The sequence below is a fragment of the Pipistrellus kuhlii genome, unplaced genomic scaffold (genome assembly GCF_014108245.1).
Source record: "Pipistrellus kuhlii isolate mPipKuh1 unplaced genomic scaffold, mPipKuh1.p scaffold_m20_p_7, whole genome shotgun sequence".
NCBI classification, from domain to species: Eukaryota; Metazoa; Chordata; class Mammalia; order Chiroptera; family Vespertilionidae; genus Pipistrellus; species Pipistrellus kuhlii.
In genome coordinates, this window is record NW_023425573.1 from 68,718,612 (window position 1) to 68,741,079 (window position 22,468).

Here is a 22,468-nt window from a genome sequence, read left to right on the forward strand (position 1 = left end):
TGCTTCCCGGACTTGTAAATCTATTTCTTTCACCAGGTGGGGGAAGTTTTCTGTCATTATTTCTTCAAATAGGTTTTCAGTATCTTGCTCTCTCTCTTCTTCTGGCATTGCCATAATTCAGATGTTGGTACACCTGAAGTTGTCCCTAGGTTTCTTACACTATCTTCAATTTTTGGATTCTTTTTTTCCTTTAGCTTTTCCAGTTGAGTGATTTTTGCTTCTTTGTATTTCAAATCTTGGACTTGATTCTTGTGTTCCTCTAGTTTGCTGTTGGGTGTCTGTATAATATTTTTTATTTCAGTCAGTGTATGTTTAATTTCTAGTTGGTCCCTTTCCATATCCTCGAGAGTCTCTCTCATTTCCTTGAGGGTTTCATTAAATTAATCAGCATTTTCTAGGAAATTCTTGAAAAACCTTATAACCATGGTTTTGAGCTCTATCTCAAGTTATTTATTTTCCTCCATTTCTTTTGTTTGTGATCTGTTTCTTTGTCTCTGCATTTTCGCTGCTTCCCTGAGTTGGTAGGTAGCTTTGTGTGCTATGTATCCTATATGGGCCAGTGGTTCGGCCTCTCCAGTTACCTGAGGTGGACACTCTTGTTGCACCCCTTTGTGGACTGTGTGTACAGCCTTGTTGTAGTTAAGTCTTGATTGTTGTTGGTATGTTGACCTCCAGGCCAATTGGCTGTGAGGATCAGCTCTGTCTATGCTGGAGATAGCCTTATTCGACTAGACTTGCAAAATTGCAAAAGCCTTTGTGCTCAGCTTGGATGGGGCAGAGTTTCAGGGTGGAGCCTACGGCCTTGGCTTCCTGTAAGCTCTGCCCTATGAGGTTCCTGGGTCTCAGTGTCCCTCAGTATCCTTTGGTACCAACTGCAAGCACCTCTGAGAGAAAGGCTTCCTTGAGTTTTGCCCAGTGCCAGACAGTCTGGTCTCTCCCCCAATGAATCTAGATTCCCAGATTCTTGCCTGGAACTGGGGTTCAGTGCAGTTCAGAGCTTTTGTCTCCTTCACACTAGGGCAATCCAGAGGCACAGACAATAGTCTGTCCTCTGCACGCATTCTTATGTGTGCCTCTGGAGCTCTGCCTTTTGCCACTCCCCTGAGTTTTCGCCTTATAGCTTAGATTCCTCCAGTATGAGCCTGGGTCCCCAGGGTCTCGCCCGGAACTGGGGTTCAGTGCAGTCAGAACTGGGGTTCAGCGCTGTTTGGAGCTTTTATATCCTTCCCTCTAGAGAACGCCAACCATGCACTCAACAGCCCTGTCCACTCTGGCTCCATCCTCTCTGTGTATGTGCATCCCCGTGTCTCTGTACCTTAGGCTTTTACAGCTCCTCTGATTTTTCTTGTGGTTTTCTCCTTTTTTCTAGATGTAGAATTTCCAGTCAGTCAGCTTTTCTGTGGTTCTGGATGATGTCCGTTTTGTCTTTTAGTTCTGTTTTTGAAAATGTTGTGCAAGGCTGAAGTTTAGGTGTTTACACTATGCCACCATCTTGGTTTCTCTGTACAGAGTTCTTAATCTCCATGTGTGTTTAATTACTTTTTGTGTGGGTGAGAAAGAAATACCAAAACTAATGAGGAAGTAAGAATATATAAAGACAACCAAGATATTACAGAAATATATACAGGTACACACATTCCTTGGGAAATCTATTAAATTAAAGAAATACATAAGGTTGTCTTTGAAGGAGACACTTTTTTCTATCTCTGTGGTGTAATGGTAGACATGAATATCTAAAAATTATTTTGTAACCCAAGTAATACTTAATTTTAAGGAGAAAAAAATCTTTATGCTTTCAGAATTTATAACTTTCAATTGCTTCTACATTTTGGCTTCATGTAAAAAGAATAATAATTTTTCTTTAAAAAGAGAGTTTGGATTTAGATTTTTTATTTTCCTTGGCAGGTGATGGGATATTAATTCACCCCCTGCTATAGCTGTTCTTTGTTGTTTTTTATTGTTGTTGTGTTTTTTTGTGTGTGTGTTAATATTTAAGACTACAACCTTCTTAGAGTTTTATGTTAATTCAAAATTTAAGAAATATCAAATTTTAGAGGTGGAGGGGGATTTGTAAGAACCACTGTAACTAAAATTTTCAAATTTGTGGCATTTTTAATAGGCGGCAGGCTTCTCACCGATGAATTCTGTTTGGCTTCTGCAATATATTTTAAAATCTGAGAAATATTTAAAAAATGACAGGTTTTGCATAAATATTTGAATTTCTGTGTTCTCTTGAAAAATTAAGGGTTTGGTCAGGCAGCTCCCCATTCCTGTATAGCGGTTTTGGCTGCAGTTGGGTGCCAGCTGCTCCTTTTGGACAGGGTGTGAGCTCCTAGGGGGATGCAGCTCCTCTGGACCAGCTTCTCTCATTTACCTCCTTACTTCGTAGCCCATTGGGTTTGCAGCTGTTGACTTTGCTCAATCCTTTCTTTCCCCCCCAACTCTCCCCATAAGACACTTCATCAAATGAGAGAATACCTAGTCTAAATAACTCAGAATTCATTATCACGGTGATTCCCTTCTATTGGTTAAAAGCATCATAAATCTGATGATTATGTAAGAGAATCAAATTGAATTTCCCAAAAGGAAGAATTGAGAAACCTGAAAGTATTTTAAATCTTTAGATAGAAACATTCTCAATGATGATGAAAATTGGTTCCTGGGACAACAATTTTAGAAATCACAATGATTTGTGGTTCTAAAAATGACCATAGTTACATAAATAGATATATGGTGGTATATATCTGTTGTGTTAAAGTTTCATGGGTTAAGGGAAGGAATTAAGAAAAAAATTAAAGGGCACTAGAGAGTGATGCAAAATTTAAAAAGCTGAAAAACACTGAACTAGAAGGAGGACTAAGGACTCAGGAAGACCAATTTAACTGCCTGGCTCAGTATTTTCCTGTCACAGGTGGCTCCATCTGGTGGGAGAAACCCTGAGTATGTATATAATGAAAATACTAATGAAGTCACATTAGAGACACTGCCTTCAGCCAACTACACAGAAGCTGTCTGGTACAGCTGCCAAAATGACAAGGCATTTCTTTCCTTACCTTCCCAGCTTCACTGAGATATAATGCACATGCAGCATTGCGCAGGATTTTGTACAACATGTTGATTAGATGCACATATACATTTTATGAAATTATCACCACAATATCGTTAGTTCACACCTCCATCATCTTACGTATTCCCATTTGTGTGTGTTTGTGTGGTGAGAATGTTTAATATTTACATTCTAGCAACTTTCAAGTATATAATATTTTTAACCATAGTCATCATAGCATGCATTAGACCCCCAGAACTCATTCGTCTTATCGCTATAAGTTCATTCCCTGTGATCAACATCTCCCCATTTCCCCAATCCATCAGTCCTTGGCTACCACCATTCTGCTCCCAGTTTCTATGAGTTCAGCATTGTTAGCTTTCACATAAAAGTGGGCTCATAGAGTACTTTCTCCGTTTGACTTATTTCACTCAGCATAATTCCCTTAAGCTCGATCCATGCCATTTCAAATAGCAAAATTTCTTACTTTTATATGATTGAAAATATCCATATACATATGCCACATTTTCTTTATTCACTCACAGACAGTGGGCACTCAGGTTGTATTCATGTCTTGGATATTGTGAATCATGCTGCAATAAACATGGGAGGGCAGCTATCTCTTTGAAATAATGATTTCATTTTATTTGGGCCTATACTTAGAGTGGGATTGCTAGATCAGCTGGTGGAAAAGCCAGGGTAATACAGAGATTTTAGCATCACTGACATAAGTAAAAATTGCTGCAGGATAACCATTTTGGGAAAGCAATTTGAAACTGCCTGATAAGTTGAACAGGTGCATAACCTGTGACCCAGTGCGTTCTCTGTATGAGAAACTTTTCTGCCTTTGTTCAGAAAGATGCACGAGCAAGAATGTTCAAAGCAGCATTGTTTGCGATATAGTGGCAAACCATAAATTTCCACTTATGGGGAATTGGTTAGATAAACTGCCATAAGTCTATTGAATAGGCATCTTAAAATATTTAAAGTGAATGATAACTCCTTTTATCAACATGTATAAATCTTGATGCCTAATGTTAAGGGGGAAAAATATAGAAGTATTAAGTGGGGGAAAATGCTGCAACTGAATAGAGAAAGCCTGATACCATATGTGAGCTTCAAAATGAACATTTAACAATACTGTGTATCATTCTTAGTACCTAGCAATACATACATAGTGTTAAATATAGGTATTGGGTACATGAATATTTGTTTCTTTTTGGTATGTTAAATTTTTAGTTTAAAATTCAGAATAACATATTTTAAAGCAGTATAAGGGTCCAGGAATGTGTAGAATTTCCCTAAATATGGTAATTCATAGCTTAAAAGAAACAATCTGGTAATTGGTAGCTTAAAAGCAACAAAACATACTTACTGATGAAAATATTACAACTGAAATAAGGAACAAAAGTTCCTACTATCAACTTGCTCCCTAGCCAATGCCATTTGACTAGAGAAAGAAATAAGGATTATAAATATTGAAAAGGAAAGGCCAAAAATGTTTTTATTTTCTATCTAGAAAATGGAGTAGACTAAAACAAACATACTTAGAATTAGAAAGGGTCCTTAGGAAAAGGGCTAAACAAAAGTCCAAGTTTATTAATCCGTAGTTCTTTCTCGGCATTACCTATAACCAATTAGAAAATGCAATTAGAAAGAAAAAATTTAATCTCAAGAGCAACAAAAACATAAATACCTAGGATTTAAAGTAGATATGCCCAAGGGCTATTTAATGAAAATTATAAAACTTTACTGAAGGATATAAACAGTGACCAAAACTAATGGAGAAATTATTTTAAGTTGTCTATTGTTGCATAACAAAACATTCCAATACTTGGTTATGTAAAACAACAAAGACCTTTTCCTCAGGATTCTGTGCTTTGGTAATTTGTATGGTTCTTCTGTTGGTCTCCATTGAGGTCACTCACATGACTATGGTCATTTGAGGGCTTGACTAGAATGGAAGGGCTCAAGAACTGAAGTGGACTTCACCCACTTATATGGCAGTTTGTGTAGCTATCAACTAGGGTGCCTTGGTTCTCCTTCTGTGTTAACCTGGGCTTTTCACAGCATGATAGTCTCTAGGTAAGTTCTAGCATCAGACCTCAGTATAATTTTGCCACATTCTATTGGTCAAAAGAGTCATAAACCATTACAGATATAAGGAGTGGAGAAATATATATTGCACTGTGTATACCCACCACCTAAAGTCAAGTCATCTCCCATCACCATATATTCGGTCCCCTTTACCCATTACTACCTACCCCCTAACCATAACCCTAATTCCAACCCTAACTTTATCCCCTTCCCTCTGGTAACCACCATATTGTTGTCTGTGTCTATGAATTTCAATTTTATATCCCAGATATGGGTGAAATCATATGGTTCTTAGCTTTTTCTGACTGACTTATTTTGCTTAGCATCTCTCAAGGCTCATCCATGCTGTTACAAATGGTGGTATTTAATCTTTTCTTTGGCTGAGTAGTATTCCATTGTATATAGGTATCACATCTCCTTTATCCAGTCATCTGTCGAAGGATACTTAGATTGTATCCATGTCTTAGCCACTGTGAGTAATGCTGCAGTGAACATAGGGGTACATATTTCTTTGTGAATAAATGTTTTCAGTTTTTTGAGTAGATACTCAAAGAGGGGTTGCTGAGTCATATGGTAACTCTTTTAAAATATAACTTTCCTTGGTAGAATAATCTTGGTTGGAGGTCTTTGCTTTTCATCACTTCAGATATTTTGTCCCAATCCCTTCTGGCTTACAAATCAGCTAACAGTCTTATGGAGCTATCTTTTAGATAACTATCTGCCTTTCTCTTGCAGCTTTTAGGATTTTCTTTTTTTTTTGTCTTTAGATCTTTGACATTATGAGTATGATATGTCTTGGAGTGGGTTTCATTGGGTTCTTTTTTAGGGGACTCCCAAGCTTCCTGGACTTCTATATTTATTTCCTTTGCCAGTTAGAGAAGTTTTCTGTCATTTTTTTCAAGTAGTTTTTCAACATCTTGTTCTCTCTCTTCTTCCATAATCCCCATATTATGAATGTTGGTACACTTGAAATTATCCTAGAGGATTCTTATATTGTGCTCATTTCTTTTTTGTTCCTTTTTCTTCTTGCTGTTCTGACTGGGTATATATTGGTCCTTATATTGTAAATTGCTGATTTGATACTCTGTTTTACCTACTCTTCTACTGTTGATTCCCTATAATGTTGTCTTCATTTCAATTAGTGTATCCTTAACTCTGACTGGTTCTCTTTTATGCTTTCCATATCCTTTTTTTGTTGTTGTTGTTATTAAAGTTCACACTAACTTCTTCAAGCATCCTTATAACCAGAGTTGTTTTGAACTCTGTATCCATTGTATTTTTTTTTCATGCCTCTGTTTCATTTAGTTTTTTTTTCTGGATATTTATCCTGTTCTTTATTTGTGGCACATTTCTTTGTCTCTTCATTTGGGCTGCCTCCCTGCGATTGTTTCTATATATTAGGTAGAACTGCTATTTATTCTGGGTTTGATAGAGTGGTCTCATGTAGTAGGTGTCCTGTGGGGTCCATTGGTGCAGCCTCACCTTCTACCCAAGCTGGGCACTCCAAGTGGGCCCCTGTGTGGGCTGTGTGCATTATCCTGTTGTAGTGATTATTGATTGCTGTTGACATATCACTGGGAGGGATTGACCCCCATAATAATCAGTTTCAAAGACTAGCTGTTACTACAGCAGAGGAGCTACTGAAAAGGGCCCAACACCACAGAGCAGGACTTACTTCCGTGGAGCTTTGGTACCCACCAAGTTTACTTTTTGAGCATGTCGCTCATAGAAGTGGTTGGGTTGTAATCCAGTGTGGTCTGAAGTTGTCCACTAGCTGCACTGGCTCTGGGACCTCCTGAGAGTGCAAGATCAGTCACCACCTGTGCCCTCTCCAGGGCCACCGTGCATGAGCTGCAGAGTGATCAGAAGACGGCTGCTGCTTGTGCTGGTGTTTGAGGTGCCTGGGAGAGGCCACACTGCAAACTGAGTCTGGCTGCCACTAATGCCAGGCCTAGAACCACTTAGCAAGAGATCTGGGGTATGTAGAGGCCAGATGCTACTTTTTAAAGAGATTTTAGGCAAGTTTGAAGCATGAGTCAAGAGAAAACCACTGGAAACAGCTTGGGTGGGCCCAGGATCTGGGTGGAGCAGGATTTCAGAATCACTACAGTGGGGGAACAATGTGAGCTAGGTTAATGGAGACTCAGATATAGGGCCCATTTACTGCCCCTGTGGGAGGAGAGCACAACAAAAGAACAATGGGCTAAGCTGGCAGTTCTGAAGCCAGGCAATTCAGGTTCTCCCCTTATGTCCCTGGCATCTTGTGAGCAGCTGCCCCAGCACTAGGGCTCAGAGGAAGTGAGTCCTTCTAAGTCCATGCATGGGCCCTTTAAGAGGAACTGCCTGGGATTCTAGAATTCCTCTTTTCACTCAGCCACCATCCCTGCTTATTTTTATAGCCAGAAGTTGTGGGGACTTCTTTTTCTTAGGTGGGGGTTCTGATATAGGCATGGAACCTGATGCTCCTCAGGGGGGACCTCTACAGCAGCTGAGATATTCCCCCCGACTTTTATCCACCACACATGTGGGTGTAGAACCATCTCAATCAGAGTCTCTGCTCCTCCTGCAAGTCTCCATGTGGCTTCTTCTCTATATCTTCATGTTAGGGCTTCTTTTCAGCCAGATTTCAGGTGGTTCTGAAAGATGATTGTTCTGCAGTCCACTTATAATTTTGATGTGGCTAATGGGAGGTTTCTAGTTCCATGTTTATCTATGCCATCATCTCAGAATTCCTGTTTTACCTTTTAAAGAGATTTTATCTCACCTTTCTCTCCATGAAGGAATGACACTCTCAATTTAATTAAACACTATAGAGAAGATGAACAACTTTGAGACTTTTCTTATACATTTCATTTGGACAGCTGCTGTGACATAGGACATCTTTAATGTCATATTCTACATGTTATGGTTTATTAAGAATTATTTCTGCCCTAGCTGGTTTGGCACAGTGGAGAGAGCATTAGCCCATGGTCTAAAAGGACCTAGGTTCAATTCCAGTTAAGGGCACATGCCCAAATTGTGGGCTCGATCCCCAGTGAGGGGTGTGCAGGAGGCAGCAGATCAATGAGTCTCTCCCTCCCTCTCCCTTTGTCTCTGAAATCAATAAAAATATATATTTTAAAAAGAAATAATTATTTCTATTGTTTTTAACATATTAATGGTATTTAAAGCTTAATCTTTTAATCTTTATTTACTAGACTTCGGGCTTTTCCTTTTCACACACACCAGAATTATTTGGAGCATGAGATTTGTGGAAGGAGGTGACTAAAAGAGAAGAGTGAATAAACTCTTAAAGTGACAGAAGTTTTCAGGTAGTTGGAAATACTCTAAAGCTGTAGAGCTAAAGCTGTAGCAAAGTGTGTTGGCTTTTGATTTATTTTACTATACCCGTTTCCTGAATCATTTTGGTTTTTCACTTGTGTGCAAAGGCATTTAGTGGAAAATAATGAATTCCGCAGTATATGAGGACATCACAGTTACTGGGTCTCCACAAAACACTGCTTTTCATAAACTGTTTTCCTAACAAGTCATGTTGCCTCTCAGTGGGATTTGCAGAGTTTAGGGCATATTCTATCCAACTAGCCCCAGATGGAAAATACACTCTTGAAATTGGATGGTTTTTTAAGTGTAGCTCTCTATAGCCTTTTCAAAGAAAAAAAAAGAAAAAAAAGAAAGAAAGCTTGAACAGAATTCATTTAGTAGCACAGCCTATAATTCCCCCAGCATCCCACGGATTTAGATGTTTTTGCTTTTGGCAGTGGAATTTTTCTAATTTAATTAACTCATTAGTGTAAGCTGATGACACAGTGTGAAAATTCTTTTCCCTAGTCAGATATCTGAATAGTCTTCCAATCCACTGGGGTTGTGTGCACGAATTATTTATTTTTAAAGTTATTTATCTGTTTTATTTGTACACTGACTTCCCTTTAAGAGTTTATGGGCAACGTGTAGACATTTCATGTAATGAACGAGAAGCCTTTCTAAAGTGATAAATGGGGACCAGGCAGAGGAGGGAACTAAACAGCAGGGAAAATCCTTACAAAGAAAGACCGGGAGAGAAAGAACAGATGGTGGGAGAAGAACAACCAGAGCTGAAATGCTTATGCTGGGCCAAACCCCTGCCATTCTCTCTCTTCGTTTTTAGTTCAAATACTGTAAAAATGCAGCAAAAGTCCGTGTTTGGAAAGCAGCTGGAAGTACTGTGAATGAGAATAAAGGCAAGTTTTCCAGGATTATCTAAGTGGGATTCTCCTTTATGCTAAAATCATTCATTCACACCCTCCCCATTTTTTTTAAAACTTTTTTTTATTATTAATATAGAAATTATTTTTCCCTCTTAGATTTTAAATTTTCTTGATATTTGAGGATTGTATTTCATATCTTCTTTCTTTCATCTTCCCTTTTCTTCTCCTTCTCCTCTTCCTTCTCTTCTCTCCTCCTTCTTCCTATCCTCTACACTCCCCTCCCTTTCCTTCTTCTCTCTTTCCTTCCCCTCCCCTCTCTTTCCTCTCTACTTCCTCCTCTCCCTCCATCTCTTTAGGGCCTAAAACAAACAGGGCATGGAAGAAAATATACATTGAATAACTATCACTGAACTCTGGATTAAATGAATTCTGTTCAGTTATGTTTAAGAGTCATTGAACATCTTCTCCGGTATTTAAAACATGCATCATTTTATTCCTCAGAGAAATTTCATTAAGGTGATTGCTGTTATTATTACCTTAATTGTATCCATGAAGAGACTTAGGCCAAGGAATTATATTGCTCAAGGTCACAGGACTTTTCAGTTGAACAATTTAACTTAGGATGTCTAGGTTGCTGCTACCCCAATGATGGTGGTGTGGGATAGTCAGGTTGATAGAGCTCAAGCAGAGATGGTGGAACACCTTTATGTCCATGCTTAGAGAGAAACACAGCCCCCAGTTTCTGTAGAAATAAACATTGGGTAAAAGAAATGTGATTTGTGCATGTTAAACAGGTGACTTTTATGGTATGTGAAGTATATCTCAAATTTAAGAAGATTTAAAAGATAAGGGTTGAACATTACTGATTTTTGGACATATTAAAGGTTCGAGGAGTCTTCCCTGTTCTCCATTCCTAAGGAACTTATTTTGAAGCACTATCAACATTTTAACTGCTTCAGCTTACAAAGCCATGTGTTGAACAATGCCAAGCTCCTCACACCCAGGCTCTGCTGTGCCCCCTCACTCTCCATGTTGGAGGTGCCGTTTACCTGGAAGGGGACATGGGCCATGATTCTAAGGGGTTCAACCAGCTTTTAAGCCATCAGCTCTAAGCTACTGGACAGCATGTAGGATGAGAGGTTTAATAAACATGAGCTCATGAAACTATATTTTTAAAGCCAGTTTTCATCACCATGCAAACATTTCTGTACTTCAAAGGAGAAAGCTGTTGTCACATTCCTGAGAGAGTGTGTCCAACCATGCATTTTTCTGGCAAGAATGGACACTGCGTTCGGGGATGTATGTTAGCACTCTTCTCAGACAGTGTCAGGGTGCTCTAGGATTAAATAGACACCTAATGGTTGAATATCACATGATTTGGTGTTTTGTTTGTTTCCTCATTTCCAGAATGGAGATGGCAGTTTTCTGTTTACTCAGATCCTATCTAATAAAGAGGGAATGTGCTAATTGACCCTCACACCATCACAAAGATGGTGGTGCCCACAGCCAATAAGGAGGCAATATGCTAATTGACTAACCACTCCCTCAAAGATAGCAGCACCCATAGCCAATAGGGAGGGAATATGCTAATTGACTGCTGCACCCTCAAAGATGGCGTCATCCAGTCCCCTCAGCCCTGCTGGGGTGGCAGGTGCACAGCAAGGTCGTGTCTGCCCCATGTGCCTTCCTTTGGAGTCCTGCAGTCTCCTCAGCCCCCCAGCTGTTCAGGGCTGCCCAAGGCTCAGGCAACCAAGGCTGGCTGAGGCTTGTGCTGCAGGCAGTGGTAGCAGCAGAGATGTGATGGGGCGTCACCTTCCCCTGATCACTGGGTTGCCTCCCATCCCTGAGGGCTCCCAGACTGTGAGAGGAAGCAGGCTTGGCTGAGGGACCCCCCTCCAGTGTATGAATTTTCATGCACTGGACCTATAGTACAAGAATAGTTTTAATATAAAGGTGACAGGAGTTTCAAATATTCTGTTTGGTAGCTCTAAGCAAATCTCTCAAATTCATAATTTCTGCTATTGGCACTGTGAAATGAGAGCAAGGTGCTCACATTGGAGAACAGTGGACAGGAATGATGGAATGGGATTTGGGAGCATTTTATTCAGGACTTTCTGACCCTCTTGGTCTTGATGTCGGACATTTCTTCCTTCATTCTCTAACTTGTGGCTTCACTTTGAGTTTCTATGATATCTGCACGTTAATTTGGAATCTAGATTTGACAGTTCTGTCTTAATTCAAATCTAGTTCCTACAAAAAGCAAGACTAGTAGCACTGTGAGCAAAGCCTGAGAGGGTGGGGTGAGAGGAAGGAAGGTGCTGGTTCTAATTATTTGTATCTAACATTGTTTATGTCTAACAGTTTGTATCTAACTGCCTTAGAGTGTACAGATTAAGAATTGCTGTTAACAAGAAGGCAGATACCATGCTGCCAACATGGTAGAGTCATAAGACCCTGGAAGAAAGGGAAGTAGATAAAGAAAGGGGTGCTTTCCATTCAAACTGGTGCTCCCTTGGTTGTGTTTTGGAGTCATTCTGGGATCTTAAAAGAATGATGACTGGGTCACACTCCTAGTGATCCTGGTCTATTTGGCCTGGGGACAGGCCTCAGGGACTCTCCAGGTGGCTGGGATATGCAGCGGAGGTTGAGAACCACTCTCCTGAGCAATGGCCACATCCTCTGGTGCCTGAGACTTCTGTCGCTGGAGATTCCAGGGTCTGTATCAGGGCCTGTTCCTGGGTGTTACACCTGCTTCCAGGAGATTCTGAGGAGCCCCAAGTGGGCAGAGCTGCCCAGCTGTCTTCTCAGGGACAGGGAAGTCGCTGTCCTTTGGCTGTCTTTGGCACATCTAGTTCTAAAATTATTCTTTTTAGGATTTCCAGGAGCCAGTGTGGTGGGTGCTGCAGCAACTATGCCAGTGAGATTGACAGTCTGTTCTCGGGATGTTCACTGCTGCGAAAAGTCGTCTTTCTCCTGTTTGTGGCTTAATGAAGGCGACTGAAAAGTATCACAAATAGACAGTGGAAAGGCTTTTTCACTTGGGATCTCATCGGAGCCACACAATAACCTGTGGAGAACAGATTAGGAAATGTTGACGCACAGAAGTTAGGGAATGTGCTCAAATTCACAGGCAAAGAGGGCTGGGATCCAAGTTTTCCAGTGTCTCACGGCTCTATCATGTTTCTCCATTTCTGCTGCCACTGCTATTAACCATTTCCTAGCAGGGGTAAGGTGCGGGGGGAGCAGGGAGGCAGAAATGATACACAGAAATGTGTGTGAGTGTAAGTGTGAGAGTGTGTGTCTGCATGCGTGTGACTACGTCCATATGAGGAAATGTGCCTTTGAGATTTTATCGGAAGATGTTACTTGGTTATTGAAAGTTATATAGTTTGTTAACAAAGCCCAGCAGAAAAACAAAACAAAACACTGATATCTCTAGGAATATTAAAGGCTCTGTATACCACTGAGAGGCCATTACTATCTGTGAGGAATATTAAAGAGAATTTATTAAGGCCAACTCAGATTTCTACAGATGCCAATACATAGTATTGTATTCAATATTTTCTTCGCCTGAGAGAAATGTAAGGGGGAGAGATCAGTAACAATGACCATCATCCAAAAATAGATGCTTCATATCCTGTCGTCCTTCAGCTCTCTGGCCATCCCTCCTACTCCTTCCCTTCCTGCAGGAAGGCCAGGCGCTCAGGGCATCCCTCAGAGGCAGTTGTGCGTTCCTTGGAGCCAGGATTGTGAGAAGCCACCAGAAAGACAGGGACACAATGGGCCATGGCACTTTGTGAGTGCAGGCAGGGCCTAAGTCATAATTTTAGGTTGATAATAGTTTTTAAATCATGATACAATCTTCTCTTTGAGGCGTGGGTATGTCTGTATATTTGGCAAAGTAAGTTCAGTGCTATACATGTGCCCAGCATCTCTTTGCTTTAGGGGTGTTACATTGCTGCCTTGCTCTTTGCATGTTCAGGAGGAGAGCTGTAAACATTCCTTTATTTAGTCATTCATTTAGTAACAATTGTTCCTTCAGTGTGTGCCATGTGGGTATGCACAAGGCATTATACCCTCTAGGGCAGTGGTCAGCAAACTCATTAGTCAACAGAGCAAAATATCAACAGTACAACGATTGAAATTTCTTTTGAGAGCCACATTTTTTAAACTTAAACTTCTAACACTACTTCTTCAAAATAGACTCGCCCAGGCCATGGTATTTTGTTGAAGAGCCACACTCAAGGGGCCAAAGAGCCACATATGGCTCGCGAGCCGCAGTTTTCCGACCCCAGCTCTAGGGGAACATGGACCATAAGACACTGTCTCTGCTCTTCAGGATCTTAGTGTCGGAGGACTTTAATCAGTGCTGCGACTTCAGAAGGCTCACAAGAAGGAAGCCACGTGTTGTGCAGGGAAAGCTGCTGCCTGTCCAAAGGTGTCTTTCTCTGGGGTGTGCTTCAGTTGTCAAGCCAGGGAATGAGAAACTGATCTGGATATTTCAGGCAGAGAGGGAGCCACTGCATGGATTTGTTAGTTAGCTGTTGGAAGGGCTGGTGAGCAGAAGGCGGTACTTCCCCTTCCCCGGGGAGGGAGTCTGCAGCTGGCTGCCTTTTCTTACGCTGAGTCCTGGGGGCACCAGGGAAGTTGCTGGAGCCTCTAGTGCACTACTGTTGAGGCTGGGCATCAGGAGCTGGAAGCAGAATGGTGTCTTCCTTCCTGTTGCCTGCTGATCTCTTACTGCTTTCTGTAGGCAGAATCCAGTGTGCCCAGCTGACTAATAAATCTCAATAATTTAGTTTGCACCTCTTGACTTGCAGTATGGAAATGAATGAATATAAAACAGCCAGGTGGGGTGCAGGGTGGTGGTAGTGAAATCAAACAGTGAAAGAGCCAGAGGAGAGGGAGATGGCCTGGGAGTAGCCAGTGACACCCAGAGTTTTCTCATAGCAGTTTAGACTCAGAAATTTGATTATTAGTACACTGAAATGTAATCAGGCTTTGAAATCTGATCAAAACTATTATGAATTGGACTGGACCCCTAAAAACTCATATGTGGAAGCCCTAACCCCCAATATAACTATATTTGGCAATAGGATAGGTTTTTGGTTTTGTTTTTGTTTTTTACTGATTTGAGAGAGAATCATTAATAAGAGAGAGAAATATTGATCAGTTAGTTGCCTCCCCAGCTGGGGATCTAATCCACAATCTTCTGGTGTAAGGGATAACACTCCTACCAAGGAACCATTTGGCCAGGACTGGTGATAGAGCCTTTGAGGAGGAGATTAAGGTTAAGTAACGTCTTAAGAGTTGGGGGCCTTATTCAATAGGACTGGTGTCCTTATAAGAAAAGGAAGATACTGCAGAAGCATGCAAAGGAAAAGGCCATGTGAAGACACAGAATAGGCAAATGCAAACTAAGGAGAAAGCCTTATCAGAAACCAGCCCTGCAGGCACCTTGAACTTGAACGTCAGGCCCCCATAACTGTGAGAGAATAAATGTCTATTGTTTAAGCCACCTTGTCTGTGGTATTGTGTTATGGCAGTACACGCTGATTAATATACTAAGCAAATCCCTAACTCATGAATATAGAGTCAGATGCCAAATTGTAAATTGTACTGAAAACATAACTTAACAAAATATCGCCTACATACATTTGCTGGTCAGCACATTCCTCTATAAGTTAACCTACATAGGAATCAAGTAAAATTAGAAGGTTGCTTGACAGTGGTCTCTGAGCAAGAGCATTTATTGGATGAAACAAATGGCCAGTGTAATACCAAAATGTCGTTGTGGTGTGACCTACTCATTTGCCTTCTAGAACCTTACTGGTCCTTGCTGGTCATATGTAAATGTGGGTACTCTTCTTCTCTGATGGAACTGCAGGTGAGGTGTATCAGCCTTCCTGGCTTTTCCTTTTTGGATCCCTCCCCCTTTTCATGTTGACATAACCTGGTTGCCACTTTTTTTGGGGTGGAGTGTTGCTTTGATCCATTTGTATAACTTTGATAGTTTCCATGATTGTTTAATGGTTTAACACATACATTTTTAAGTTCTTGGGATGGGGTTAGGACATACACTTAGGCTGAAGTTTGGCCAGGACCCACAGCCGCAGTTATATTGCCTGTTGCCCTGAACTGTGTCGTTCTGATTGGTCAATACCTGTGCTGTGTCAGTTGATATTTTGAATGAAAGTATGAAAATAAATTGACCAGGCTAAGCTGTTCAATCTACCATCCACCTGGTAGACTAGGCTAATAGAGAATGTCAAAAGGATCCCCGTTTCCCAAAATGAAGCCTCATTAGCCTATTATGGAGCATAAAATCCAGTCACCAGAGTTTCTCCTTAATGAGTTCATCACATTTACCAGAAAAGATAGCCAATATTTAATATTTAAAGCTTACCTATCGTGTGTCAGGCATTTCTCTTTAAATGGACCAGCTCATTAATCATCATATCAACCTTACTATGAAGGTCCTACTATTGATGCTGTTTTATAGCTGAATCAACTGAAGCTTAAATAGGTTAAATAATTTGTTTAATGTTATCAGCTAGTAAAGAATAAAGTAGAAAATAAAACCCTCAGATTTCAACATTGTGTTTAGAACAAGCAATTTTCCTTGGCCTGCAGGGCCCTTTGTTGCTTACTTCTCAGCACTTTGCTCACACTCACACGTTCTCTTCCTAGCTTGATTTGTTCCCTGTTCAGGGACACACAAAATTTTCCCAGATCTTTCCCAGCAGAAAGACTGACTTCTCTACCTGGCATGCTCTGTACACGTGTTTTTACATGGCTGGCTCCCACCTTTACCATTCTATTTAAACTATTCTCCTCTTCCACATGCTTGAAACTGTTACACCACCTACTGGGGAGTATTGCCTTCAGAGCAGGTACCTATCACCATTTGGAGTTGCTTGTTTGCTTCTTTATTGTCTATATCCTCCCATTAGAATGTCAGGAACCTAGTTTGTCTTAGACATGGCTGTGTCATCAACATCTAAGTACTGAGTCCTCCCTGGTAGTCAAGAAATATGCACTAAATGTCAAAGGATTGATTATCTGTTGTGACTCATCAAACCCCATGGCTCTTTGGATTAAGACTTAGGAGGGTATGCTTTTGATTCAGAGGGAAATCTCAGTGTCTGATTAGTATCTCTAGTTGGATTCATTATTACAGAGAGTATTCTGAGCTACCAGTATAGCCAGTCACTTAGAGGAGGAAGGGGCTGCAAAGTGGGTGGAACAGTTGAAAGTGGGAAGTAAATTCTCTAACAAATTTCAGATGACTACTAGTCATCTGAAATTTGTTAGGGATTACTATAGTTTTGTCTATAGTAATTACTATAGTTTTGTCTATAGTAATAGTGTAGAGCTAACTTAGTTCTGGGGGAAAAAATGCTTCAGAGAGTTTGTTTTTAACTATTAGGCTCTACCAAAAAGCAACTATTAAGAACTTACTATATTGAAAGAATTACCCTAGGTGATGATGGTGATTAATAAGGTAAGGCACTGAGGACTTGTATGAAACTTGGGAGAGAAAGAACTCATTGCCAAATGGAGTGACTAGGAAGGTATTGTGAAGGAGATGGGAGCTGAGCCAGGCGTTGGAGCAAGGGGAGGGATAGACCAGATGGAAGTGAGAGGTATGATCAAAAGCATGGTCTCAGGAATGTGCCTAGTGTGTTTGGGATTGCAAAGACTAGTTGGCAGGAAGTAGACCTTAAACATGATGTTGAAAAATTTGGATTTTATCCTGAATTCAGAATGAACTCCTAGGAGTTTCTGAGTGGACCAGTAATGAATTAAAATTAGTGTTTCTGAAAAATGAGAGAGAGAATGACTCAGATGGAGAATGGAGCTAGGGCTGGAAAAGGGGTCCATCAGCTTCCTGCAATTAACTATAATTTGGGCAGACTCTGTCTGGGCCACAACTGTCTCCTGGTGGAAGAAACCAAGAAAAAGGGGCCACATGCTGCATGTCGCCTGTGAAGGGGAATTCCTTGCATCCTCTTCAGAGTTAGAGCAATTGAGAGAGTCGTGAAAAATATTTATTTTCAATTTTATGAAAAGTAATTGGTATAGCATTTTATAAACTTCAGCTCTTCAATATCAGCAGGACAATGGATTTGTGCAGATTAGGAGCATTTTGTGTGGATTAAGAGCATTTCTATATCTCAAAGTGCCTTCTGAATCATCAAAGACATTAAATTATGTCAACTAGTATTTAAGGTTAACCAGTTTTTAATGTAAATGTAAGGTTTACCAGTTTTTAATGACATATGGGCAAGTTGTAAGTCATTACCTTTAAACTATTTTTTACATACTTCATTTGATTGCTGTTGAGAAACTTGGATTTTTAGAGGCTAAATGACTTGTTCAAAGTCACTTGGCTAATGGGAAGGAAAGCTTGGGCTCAAACTCATTTCTCTTAGTTCAAGCCTTTTCCATCTCGGTGCAACCTGGGAGCTTGTGCTTAATACATACAACACATTCTTACTAACTAGAATTCTTAATAATTCTAGAACAAGCAAGCTCAGTGGAGTGCGGGGATGAACCATATCTCATATGGTGGAATGCAGTGGGTGTTCAAATAAATACTCATTGGCAATAATGATGTCATCAACTTTCTAAATCATCTTGTCCCAAAGGACATGTATCTTATAATGTTCCTCAAATATGTTTAAATTAAGTATTTTTAAATGTTCATATTTCAGTTTTCCAATACTGGGTTTTGCCAGTTTGATCTCATGGAATTTGCAGGCAGCATCTATGTGCACAGAAGCAGAGTGGTGCCGGCTGATAGAGAGAGGGTGGGTGAGGAGCAAGTGTGGCATGAAATGGACTGTTTGCTTTTTTCCACAGTCTGCTGATTCGACCTGCAAACCCATTCTCCAACACCATGAGCAAAACCTATAAAAACACAAGGGCCTCCATAAAGATGACTCTGACATTTGCAACAGGAGAGGTCTTGGACGTTGAGAGAGCCCAGTTCTATACTTATTATTTGGGTCTGGATATTTTTGGCTCCAATACTTGTTCCTGGTTAGAAAGTTAAAAAACAAGGGTTTAAACACTGTTCACGTGGATAGTGAAAAACATGTTCACTTTTTGCAGTGACCCTGGAAACAGAGGGGGAATTCTTATAAATCACAAAGGAAAATAAATAACTTCACCCATGGAGGGAAAGAGACAGCTTGAGAAAAGGGACTTTGGAAAAAGGCTGTCTCTAGACAGCAGTCTTGTGGTAAGTACTAAATATTCATTTACCACTCTATATGTTTTGGCTGAAAATGCATTATTCTTTGACTGTTATTTCCTGAACCCTGTGCTTTTGAAACCTCTATTTCAGTTACCCCATTAGCAATATCCCTTGGGATTTTGTTTCATTTATTTTTTACTGAGTCAAAAGCCTGTAAATTATTGGAATGTTTGTATAGTGTCTTAATAGGCAAATGTCATAATCTGTCAACATTATATATAATTACATTAATTCCAGCCGAAGTAGACTTTAACCTATACAAAAACACTACTGTACAGCTGATGCCAAATGCTGAGCCTATATATAGTCGTTCCATCACCCATTTATCTTAACTTTGGGATAAGTGGAACAAGAATTCAATAGAGCTCCAATATTGAAGAGCAAAGAAACTCTGAGAACTTCTTAGGTATGTAAATGAGTTTAATTGTCCACAGACTTTCTTCTAAATGTTTTAATGCTGATGAGCATCGTTCTTAACCATATGGTTGTGTTTGTTTTTGTGTATGAGAATCTGGTTAGTTCAAGAAAATAGACTAAGTCCCTGATTTCTGAAGGTTGGCCACTCTTTCGTCTTTGAGCTAAAATGTCATCTCTTCTATTATAGAATGCATATGAACAGGGTAAGAAATCAAAGCTGGCAAGCCACTCTTTTCCCTTTTGCTCATGTACTGAGATAGAAGCTAGCTTGGTTCCTTCATTTGCTTATTGTATAGGGATGTGCTTTATTGATTGTATACTCACAGCAGCTGGCCTGGACTTTGGATCAGAGTAGGTGTCCCATAAAATACTGATTGAATTGATTTATCAGTTGCACTTCTCCAACTCTGCTGCTGTAGATCTTACTCTGTCATTGTACAAATTAGCTGTTTACCCCATAACTGCTGAGGTTTCATATCACAAACTTTTCACAGATGTGTTTGGGGATTGAGGAACTTTTGGGTCTAGTTCTTTTTTTGTTATTCAATGCAACTTCCGCAACTCTGAGGGCTGTGCACTGAGCAGCAAGCCTTCAGAGGCTAAAAATATTAATAGTATTTTAAGTTCAACTCCCAAAGGTTATGTGTTCTCCTCATCTCTAGTGTCTTCTATCTTTAGGTAGAATATAGTGAAAATTGTGTGCGTGTGTGTGTGTGTGTGTCTGTCTGTCTGTGTGTATGTGTGTGTGTGTTTATATTTATTCTTTTTTGCAACATATGGGGAATTAGGATAAAAAGATAATTTCTCAGCCTTTCCTTTGACAAAGAAAAAAAGATAATTTCTCAGCCTTTCCTTTGACTTCTTTCATATCAGGCTGCCGCTGGGTCTGTCGTATGCCCACGCAGGGACAGAGATGCTCGTATAGTGTGATATGAGCAGCACAGGAAAGATTCTCTTAACACCAAAATATCATCCTTGTTGGTTAGTCCCCAAAGCCCAAATTCTTCCATAGAGAATATGCAATGACCCTGTCAAAGCAGACATGCTAAGCTATTGTCTTTCAGTAACTCATAGTAGCACTTACTAGTAAAGATCTTGGATCAGTCCCAGGTGTCATCAGATGAGCAGAGTTTTGTGGGGGGAATTGGTAAACAAGAGGGGACCGAATATAGAGAACTGGAATGCAGGGCTGGGTTGGGGTAAGCAGGGAAGGGGAAGTGGATTAGCAGGAAGGATTGGGTCCCTGAACATCAGAGAAAGAGGAAATAGTCTAAATGAAATCTTTGGCCACATTTATATTTTGCTCAGTGATAGGTTGGACTGTGAGCATAAATCAGAGCCTGTCACATTACCAGTGCTAGCGGGAAGCCCCAAACTAAGCTTGTGTTCCCATTGGCATATGGCGCTACCCCAAGTCTTGTGGGGGCAATGAATCTGTGTTTTGACTCACAGCATAAAAGAACACTGTGAAAATGAGAACTTGTTGCCTGGACCACCTAAGAAACTTAATCCTGTTCAATCTCCCTAAATGATGCTTGGGAGAGTTTTTACTCTAGTGAAATGCCTTTCTTGTTTCCTAGAGGCAGATTGTTACATCTGCACATGTATATGAAAAAATCCTGAAAAAGGATGTGGTCATCTGTGACTACATGTTCCAATGCATGGGGTGCTTGCCTGCCATTCAGTGTTATGCTGGGAGACTGTAATTTTCCCCTCTGTTTTAGTGCTGTGTTCCTTCCTCATATAAGATACTGCTGCTGGGACAATGACAGCAATAATATTCTTTTCAACTTGTTTCCTTGAGCATGAGGCCCACTGAATGTCCCTTAGATGAAATGTATTGTGACTGTCAGGAAGAGATAGGAGGGATTGAGATCAAAACTGACTGGTGCCTGTATCCCTGACCGATATTGCTCACTGGTTAGAACATTGACCAACATAGGGAAGGGTTAGGGTTTGATTCCCAGTCAAGGGCTCATGTTTGGGTTGTAGCTTTGGTCCCTGGTCCCTGGCCCTGGAGCAACCGATTGATGTATCTCTTTCACATCTCTATATTTTCTCCCTCCCTTCCACTCTCTAGAAATCAATAGGAAAAATATCCTTGGGTGAGGATTATTAAACACACACACACACACACACACACACACACACACACACGACCAAAAAAAATTCACTGAGCTATAAAGGATGTGAATCTAAGACATGGCCCTCCTTTAGGATCCATGCTGAAATCATACAAATAACTAGGCAAGGAACACACAGGGATGATTCTAGGGAAGGGTGGCTGGAAAATATGAGAGAGAAAAAGGGGAAACACATCATATAATTCCCAAGGCATGTTTATTTTATGATATTTTAATAATTTTTTTATATTTAGAGAGGGATGAAGGGATAAAGGGATGAAAGGAGGAAAGAGAGAAAGAGACATGGAGAGAGGGAGTAAAACATGAACGTGAGAGAGACTAAATTGGGAATGGTTTATCTAGTCCCCTCACTTTGCCAAAGGAGTAGTTAATACCCAGCAAAGTTCAATACTTCTCCTGAGACTCTACAACTAGGATACAATCAGGAGTAGAAGGGCAGTTTGCTGCCTGTTTCTTTAGGCCTTTATCTCTCACTGTGTGTATGATACCCCAGTAAGAGGAGAGGTCCTTTTGGAAAACTGGCCAGAGGAAAGAGAAACATTGCATCCTTCAGCCTTGAATCCCCCCGAGTGTCATGGTGACCGGTGTGTTGGACAGTGAGAAGGCCCAGAGGTAATTTCCAGTTTCCACTTCGCAGGAAAAAATTTCTCCTAATGGACTGTGAGAGTAAGGTGTTATTAACTTCATTACACTCCTTATTTTACATCTATTTTCAATTAAATCGTGAGGTGTGGAGTAGAAATTATAGCTCCCTTGCAGCAAGTTACCATTTTTAGGCTGGAGGAACCACCGAATGCAGAGACTCATGCTCAGATTCTAAAACAAACCTCTAGTGGGGGAGCGAGTTTGTGGTTCTTCATCACAATTCTGCTTTCAGAGCATGATACCGGGGAGGGTGTGAGTGAATGAGTGTGTTTATGTGTATGTGTGTGTGTGTGTGTGTGTGTGTGTGTGTGTGTGTGTGTACACTGGTAATGGTGAACTATTCTTTGATGTTGATGATTATTTTACTTGATAAATCATCCCTTTTAAGAAGAAAGTAACAGGTAAGTGAAACTGAAATGAGAAATTTGTTTCAATGTGGGGGGTAAAGACCCGAGAGCAAGACAAGTGCCTGCAAGTGCGCCTGCCCAGTGGGAGTGTGCGAGCAGCGGCACGTCCCCGCCAGTAGTCTTCTCTCTGAAAACAACAAAATTCCCCTAGACATCGTCCCTTGACCCAAAGCTGTTCAGCTCTCCTCAGGATGATTTTTGATCAGAAAAAGTCCGCATTTCACACTGCGCTTTTTTATGTGCAGGGATCACTCCTCGGCTTCCTG

At 40.6% G+C, this 22,468-nt stretch overlaps 1 protein-coding gene across 5 annotated transcripts in view; it reads left to right on the plus strand.

Moving 5' to 3' along the window:
* The window catches only part of NCKAP5 (NCK associated protein 5), a 909,053-nt gene that overhangs the window by 87,618 nt on the left and 798,967 nt on the right, over positions 1-22,468 (plus strand). For all 5 annotated transcript variants that reach the window (XM_045575730.1, XM_045575732.1, XM_045575733.1 and 2 more), the window contains one exon: positions 18,445-18,574. In XM_045575730.1, the coding sequence (XP_045431686.1) occupies positions 18,506-18,574 (69 nt within the window). In that variant the 5' untranslated portion in view covers positions 18,445-18,505. The remainder of the gene's footprint in view (positions 1-18,444; positions 18,575-22,468) is intronic.